We start from the raw sequence: 7,615 nt of genomic DNA, 5'->3' as shown, positions 1-7,615 counted from the left end.
ATAAAAGTGTGAACTTGAAATACTGCCGAAAATACGCCTACATTATTTGCCTTAAGTGAATAGATAAACATACCAACTATGAATAATTCCCGCTAAGACAACAAAGACAACGCGACACAATGAGCCAGTGACATGGACCCATTTCTATATACTCGAGGTGTTAAAAATGATAATTGGATGCGAAATACGTAAGTTCAAAAGAAAGTAACTGATGCTGTTAGTTGAACAGTGGTCGTAAAGAGACGAGGTGTCGTGTTCAAACTGAGTTTAAAAATGTGGAAATATAATTCAGTGTGGATATGTTTGTCTCTGGTAAGTAAAGTTTTATCGAACGAACTTGAATATAAAGGATAAAATAATGATGATCTTCTGATACGTCAATAATAAACGAATAATACATTTTTCATACTCTTTTACTACACCAATTTAAAGAACTAAGTTTATAACGATTACCTATCATCACTTTTTATTGTTTATTTTATTAAGGAATTAATATATGTTTTAAGATTAATATAACCATTTTTGTTACCCAGATCCTGCCGATTAATAGCGCAAGAGTAACGAACTTTTACACGAATAAATTAGACTGCGGTCCATATGGTTTTGTCTGCGATGGAGTATCTCGATTAAGAATTTGTGAGGAAGGCAACATGCTGGGTCCAGCTTTCTTGTGTCCATCAAATACAATATGCAATGAAGAATCCAACGAAGTTTGCGAGAATATTGGCAATTATATCGATCCAGTCCTAACGAAAAACGTTCGATGCTACCGCAACGAGCGGATAGCAGACCCAAATGTACCTGGCTGCAAAGGCTACATATTGTGTATACCGAATAAAAATCGCTTTCAAGGTCTCAAATTCCAATGCACGGGACGCACAGTTTTTAACGGCTATACAAGAGCATGTACCTCGCCAGACAAATACAGATGTCCTATGGGAAATAACACTTCTGTATCAAACAAGTTTTATTCTGATGCTAACAAGAAGGGTGATACACATCGTATTAATGGCAATGGATTAGGTCAGTATGGAACTAGAGTGAAGCCAGTTGAATGTGAAAACTATAACTTTGCTGTGACCGATGACGAAGGGCCCGTGCGTGTTACATACTTCTGCCCACAGCGACCAGCAAAAGGAGAATATACCATTCGATGCACACTGTTCTCAAACAATTTTTGTATTTCATTGGAAAAGGATGAGGAAGATCAATTTTTACAAGGCGCTGGAACAGCAAACAGACGACCTCGAGAAAATGTTTAATTTTTTTTTACGTTGTGAGATATTCTCAAATATATAAGACTGATCACTATGAAAATTTTATAATAAGAGTAATAGTATATCTATTACTAGCTTTCCACCCGCAGCTTCGCCCGCGCAGTCAAAGAAAAACCCGCATAGTTCCCGTTCCCATGGGATTTCCGGGATAAAACCTATCCTATTTCCCGTGATAAAAAGTAGCCTATGTCCTTTCTCGGATATCAAAATATCTCTATACCAAATTTCATGCAAATTGGTTCAGTAGTTAAGGCGTGATTGAGTAACAGACAGACAGACAGAGTTACTTTCGCATTTATAATATTAGTATGGATTTATTACTTACCTCCAGAAGCTATTTATAGCATTAATTATTTGATTAAGTACCTTAATATTATTATTATTAAATGAAACCAGCTAATTATGTACTCAGTAATTTATTTATATAATAAAGGCAATATAAATAATATCATCTTTTACATCTTTGAATAAACTTAGTCGTCGCACTCGTAACTCTCAGCATCAACACATTTTTTCTTTCTTTTATGAAAAACCTCATCCGAGTCACAATTTTTTTTTCTACGTCTAAATTCAGATTTGGATTTCTTGCATACGTAATAAGTTCTACAATCATATGGATCTGAAAATTTGCCTTCTTGGATACACTGAAAATTATACTTTAAGGGTTTCTTATCATTGTTTGCTGACCTAGAATCCATACTGCTACTACTACTACTACTTTTTGAATCAAACTCATGTTTTGAAAGCGAAACCTGTAAATTGTCCTCGATACAAGTAACGGATTTCATATTAAGTACATAGCCTTTTTGACACCTAAGTTTAAATCTTACATAATTATATTTATTTTTTACACAAATATAATATGCATTATGTTCCCAAATATCACTGAATCTCCCAGCTCTTACACACTGAAATTGGTTATTTCTAACACAGTGAGATAAATTCCTGGTGCACTGTTTAAGAATGTCGCTAAATACCGTGCTTTTAGGGCAGTGTCCGACTATAGGATAGAATCTTCCAATACAAATGTAGAACTTTTGACAATCGTTCTCGTCAGCATACTTTCCTCGAAAACGATACAGACAGTTAAAACCAAATGCGCGAGTATTAACTGTAGTTCTATGTGTGGCAACAATAGGTGCTATTGTCGTATGATTTCTTATTTTATTACCTTCTGTATAATTTTTTTCTGACTTCGTAGAATTCCTGGTTTGGTGCTCCTCTACATTTGAACTTCTTGGATTTAATTCATTTATTGGTGAATTAATGTTTTTGTTTATACCCCTGTCAGACACAATAGGAACAATGACTTCTGGTTCTGGCGTATTTATTTTATTTTTTTCTATTCTTATGGTTTGTTCAATAATTTCCAAACCTGGTGTAATGTGTTTAGCTGAAAAGAGTTCGTTTCCATTGTCATTAATAGTACCGGCCGTTTGGCTTTTCACACTTGATTGACCATCGTTCACACTTATATAATCGGGCTTGACCGTAGTATATAAATTTGCTTTTGTTTGCGGAGGTGATATTGTTTGAGGTAAAGCCCCTTCTATGTTTGCAGAATAAAACGAAGGTGTAACAACCGACATTCTTTGATTGCTAGTTGTTTTGATCTCTTCTGCATTTGAAACCTTTGAAAATAAAACATTAATTGATGATTTTATGCTATGGGTAGTACCCTTATCTATCGCAACTGGAAACATAACTTCTGATTCTGAAATATTTACATAATTTTTTCCTGTTCTTATGATATGTTCATTTATTGCCAAATCCGGTGTAACGTGCATAGATGAAAAGGGTATATTTCCATTGTCTTCACTTGAACGGGCAGTTTTGTTTTTCACGCTTGATAAACTAACGTTTATATTTAGAGTATGACTTTTCACGCTTGATAGACTATCGTTAACGTTTAGAGTATCGGGTTTGTCTGTTGTATATGAATTTACTTTTATTTGCGGAAGTGATGTTGTTTCAGATAAAGTCCCTTCTATATTTGTAGAAAAAATAGGAAGAGATTCAACTGCTTTTCTTTGACTGTTAGTTGTTTTGGTCTGTTTTGTATGATTTTGAGTGGGAGCATTTTCATTATAACTGTGAGTTGTTTCCGTTGCTCTTAAATCTGGCGTTTGATACTGGAAATTAGCCGTTGTAAGCAAATTATCTTCGAATTTTACATCTATTTTATCGGTGCCGTAGATGGTGTCTTCGTGGGTATAATTTATTGCCTGTGCTTTCGAAGTTCCTCCATTTGTAACATGGTCTTTACTTATAAACACTTCTTTGGGTGGTAAACTTTCTACATCTTCGTAAAACTGTTGATGCAAATTTGGTGCAGTAGAACTATCGATATTTTCATAATGAATACTATCTATTGAAGTTATAACAGGAGTTTTTTCAGTAATTGTTGTCAATGTGTAATCACTATTGGAATTTTTATTGCTACCAAGATTTATTTGTAATGGCACAGTGGATAAATATCTGCCTCTTGAAGATGTGTAAATCTGATTGTTTAATCCTTCCGTAGTACTAACAATTTTGATAGTAGTGTCTTTATGAAGATTAAGATTTTGTGTTACAGGTGCACTGGTTGGAAACTGATACTTATCAGTTTCTTTATGTTGTAAATTACTATTATCAACATTGTATTTATATGATTCAGGACCTAAGCTATTGGTAGAATAAACTTTATCTTCTAAAGAACGTGACATACCATCATTCAAACTTTCTCTTGAAGGCTGAAAATTATGATCGGTATTGCTATCAGTAATTATTTCTGGATAAGGTACCGTCGCTATCGTCTGAGATTCAAAATATAATGTTGACACCGGTTTTATATTACGAGTAGCTGATAATAATTTTGATATGTTAAAATTATCTAATGGATCCTTAATTGTTGTTTCGAATTTATTAGTTTTATCGTAGAAGTTACTTGAACTTTCCGAATTAGTCGTTACGGTCAATGTTGTAGGAAGTTCAGAATATAAAGTTGACATCAGAGTTATGTTATGTGTATCAGCTGATAATTTTGGCTGATCAATACTATCCAATGAATGAATCTTCTCAAGAGTTGTGTCGTGTCTGTTTAAGTCTTGAGCGTTTTTATAAGTTTTGTTTGTATCATCGAATGTGTTTTGTTTTGTTTCCGGATCTAAAGTATAAGTCGTATCTTCTGTACGAATTATATCTTTTCGATTCGAATTTTCTGTTGAAATCAGAATATCATTATTACCGATATTGTTTTTAGTGACTCCTTCCTTGCTTTTTGATTTATCGGGATATGAAGTTGTAGGAACTATCTGAGATTCCATATATAACGTTGGCATAGGTTGTTCATTAAGAATTAAGGATGATAACTTTGACTCGTCCATATTATCCAACAGTTCAATCACATCATCAGATATGTCAATCATTTCTTGGCCTGTATTACTAACAGCATTTGTGGTTTCATATTGTAATGAAGTTGGATTGAAGTTGTTTCTTAAATCATTTTGTAAGCTTGTTGTATATTGATATGGTGTCGGCGTTGTTGTGGTATATTTTCTTATTAAAACTGTATTTGAAAAAGCTTGGTCTACCTCTGTTACATCAATAATAAATGATAAATTAGAATTTAATTCTGTAGGTTTTAATCCAGATGTTTTAATTTCATCAACGATGTCTCCGTATTTTCTATCATTATTCGAAATCGTTGAATTTATCCCATCCATGATATTATTTTTATTAAGGTCTTGTGATAATGTAGATAAATCTAAAATATCGGATATCGTGTTCTCTATTAAATTATTATGTGTAACTTTTGTATTTATTTCAGGATCGATGGGAACAGTACTAAGTTTCATAGAATCATCTGCGTCTGTGTTATTTCTCTGAATAATTTCTGATTGGTCACTGAATGGAAGAACATTCTTGTTAGATTCTGTTGTAATTACGTTTTCTTGTTCTAAAACTGCTGTTGAGAGACTTTCCAGAGTAAAACTAGAATTCTCCTTGAACAATTGCTCTGATACTGTTTTTGTCTCTCGAGGATATTCATTTTCATATACTTCTGTGGTGTTGACTGCTCCCGCATTAGTCGTTGATAAAATATTAGCACTTGAAATATCATTCTTAGGTGTTGCCGTTTCTTTATAATGTGTATCACGGGTGAAAATCGTACCTGCTGCTGCGTCTTCCTGTATCGTACTCTTTATGTAGATTTCTGTGGCGCTTTCATTGCTAGTGTATACTAACACATTATCATTGTCATATGTACTATTAAAATTGTTTAATGAATTATTTGTTTGTGAGTATTTATTTGAATCATTATATTTACCTGTATGAGCATCGTTTTGAGGCAGGGTTTCTTTATATGTTTCCATTATAGTCGTTGATTCAATTAAAGATACATCCTTTTCTGAATTCTCGTTCAAATCTAAATCTGTTGTTCCAAGAGTATTTAAATCATATAAATTAGCTGTACCCTCAACTGGACTAGACGTTTGTGAAATACTTTCTGTTGTTTGGATCATTTCTAAAATTGTATGATCAAGACTACTTTTAATCAAATTACTATCAGGAAATTCTGTAATCTCACTTAAAATATTATTATGAGTATAGGTAGGTACATCGTTAATGGCGTGTGTTTCTAAGATTTGGTTATCTGTAAAATCATTATCAGAAGTTGTTTGTGAATATTTAACAGTACTTATCATAGAATTGGAATTGATAGGAATCATTTCATTTTTTATTTGTTCAATATCATCAGTTATGACTGATTTTTCGGTATATACTGATGCAGTATCACCTTTGTTTATATTACTCCATGTACTAGTTATTACTTCATTAGTTGTTAATTTAGCCTCAGCTTCAGAAACTAAATGTGTGCGGTCTATAATTGTCTCCATTGACTTATAGATTTCAGGCGTTGAATACACATAACTTGAAGGTTGTCCTGATGAAGTCGTTTCGCTCACAGTATCATAATACTGTTCATAATATGGTGTCGTCTTTGGGTATATATTATTTTCATCAATGTTGCTCCTGTAGGAACTGTAATCGTTAGTCACTTCCTGGCTTTTAGTGAAATGAAAATTTAATTCTGTAGTGCTTTCAAGCATTTCTGGTATAGTATTTGAAGATAATTCAGTATTATAATCACTTACCATGTCTACTTGAGGTTTATTTGTATACGTCAACACCTTTTGTATTTCACTAACTGTATTGAGGTCATTTGTTGTATAATGTTGTGTTTCTATTTTCTCGATTAACTTTGTTGTAGTATCGATTTTAGAATTTGATTCAAAATGAGGCACAAATTTATCATTATTAAATAATTCATTTTCAACTGTAGAACTTCCTGTGTTATATTGCTCAGATTTTTCACCCACACTTTTATACCAAAACGGTGTAAATGTTGTATATTCTGTGCCTTCCAGAAATGAATGATGACTAGATGCAATCACATTTTTCGTTACTTCAATCTGCTGAATAATAGGGTTTAGAGTGGTCGTTTCGTGAAATTCACATTCATAGATATTGGTTTCCGAACATGTAGTAGGCGGAGGGCATGGAATTAGGAAGTCATCTACAGATTTTGATATTCCATCTCCTAAATCAACACATATCATAAAATGTGTTGAATTCAAACAATAAAAAGCCTTTCCTTTACAATCGAAATTTTCAGCACGCGTTATATCCACTTGAATTATGACTGTGACCTGAAAATGTTCACATAATTTTTAATAACACTCTTAACTATGAAACGTAATCAATCTGAAATAATCTTATGATAAATATAAGTATTCATACGTACCAAGAACAACACAAATATATTTTTGTTTTCTTTTTTCTTGAGAGCCATGGCCACATTTTAAACGTTAATTAAACCAATAGATTTTCGTTCGATTCGTATACTTGTCGTTTATCTCGTAAACTTTTCAGTCGAATGTCAGCTCGTGATACTCAGAGATAATATCAATGTTCTTGCGAGGCAGCTGTAAGCTCAAACGACTCATTTATAATTACATACACTGCCACACATAGATTACGAGTGATGTTAAATAAATAAAGTTGACACATAATTTCCTGCGATTATTATCATATCACTTTGTTTACGGCATCTTTTTCTCTAAATACTGAAATCTGAATGGTAGCTATCTACTAAATAGAAGTTCTAGTTATTTTAGGAATGTTAACGGGACTGGACTGTTAAAATATTCACTGGTCTGAATACAAACTGCAAATTGCAGAAATAAGAGAGTTCCTTTTAAAAATAAATAAAATAAAATAAATCTTTATTTCACCCTTTGGATATACAATATTGGTTATGAGGCTCTGGCTCTCTTGCTAGGCATAGCCTG

General features: G+C 32.9%; 2 protein-coding genes across 2 annotated transcripts; one reads left to right on the top strand and one right to left on the bottom strand.

Annotated features, from left to right (window-relative positions):
- Positions 1 to 209: 209 nt before the first annotated feature.
- On the top strand, positions 210 to 1,301 carry LOC149482139 (uncharacterized). Its single transcript, XM_089704432.1, has 2 exons — positions 210 to 312; positions 534 to 1,301. The coding sequence occupies exons 1-2, from the start codon at positions 274 to 276 to the stop codon at positions 1,260 to 1,262; spliced, it is 768 nt and encodes a 255-aa protein (XP_089560558.1). The 5' UTR covers positions 210 to 273; the 3' UTR covers positions 1,263 to 1,301.
- Positions 1,302 to 1,721: 420 nt separating this feature from the next.
- Positions 1,722 to 7,321, bottom strand: LOC149482138 (uncharacterized). The gene is made up of 2 exons (XM_089703820.1): positions 7,069 to 7,321; positions 1,722 to 6,973 (listed from the first exon to the last, which is right to left on the bottom strand). The coding sequence occupies exons 1-2, from the start codon at positions 7,114 to 7,116 to the stop codon at positions 1,751 to 1,753; spliced, it is 5,271 nt and encodes a 1,756-aa protein (XP_089559946.1). The 5' UTR covers positions 7,117 to 7,321; the 3' UTR covers positions 1,722 to 1,750.
- Between the last annotated feature and the right edge of the window lie 294 nt (positions 7,322 to 7,615).

This window comes from Colias philodice, chromosome 15 (genome assembly GCF_061535455.1).
Source record: "Colias philodice isolate Cphi_HAF_F1 chromosome 15, ilColPhil1 Martin Lab GWU primary, whole genome shotgun sequence".
Classification (NCBI taxonomy): domain Eukaryota; kingdom Metazoa; phylum Arthropoda; class Insecta; order Lepidoptera; family Pieridae; genus Colias; species Colias philodice.
This window is presented reverse-complemented; position numbering and strand designations above follow the sequence as displayed.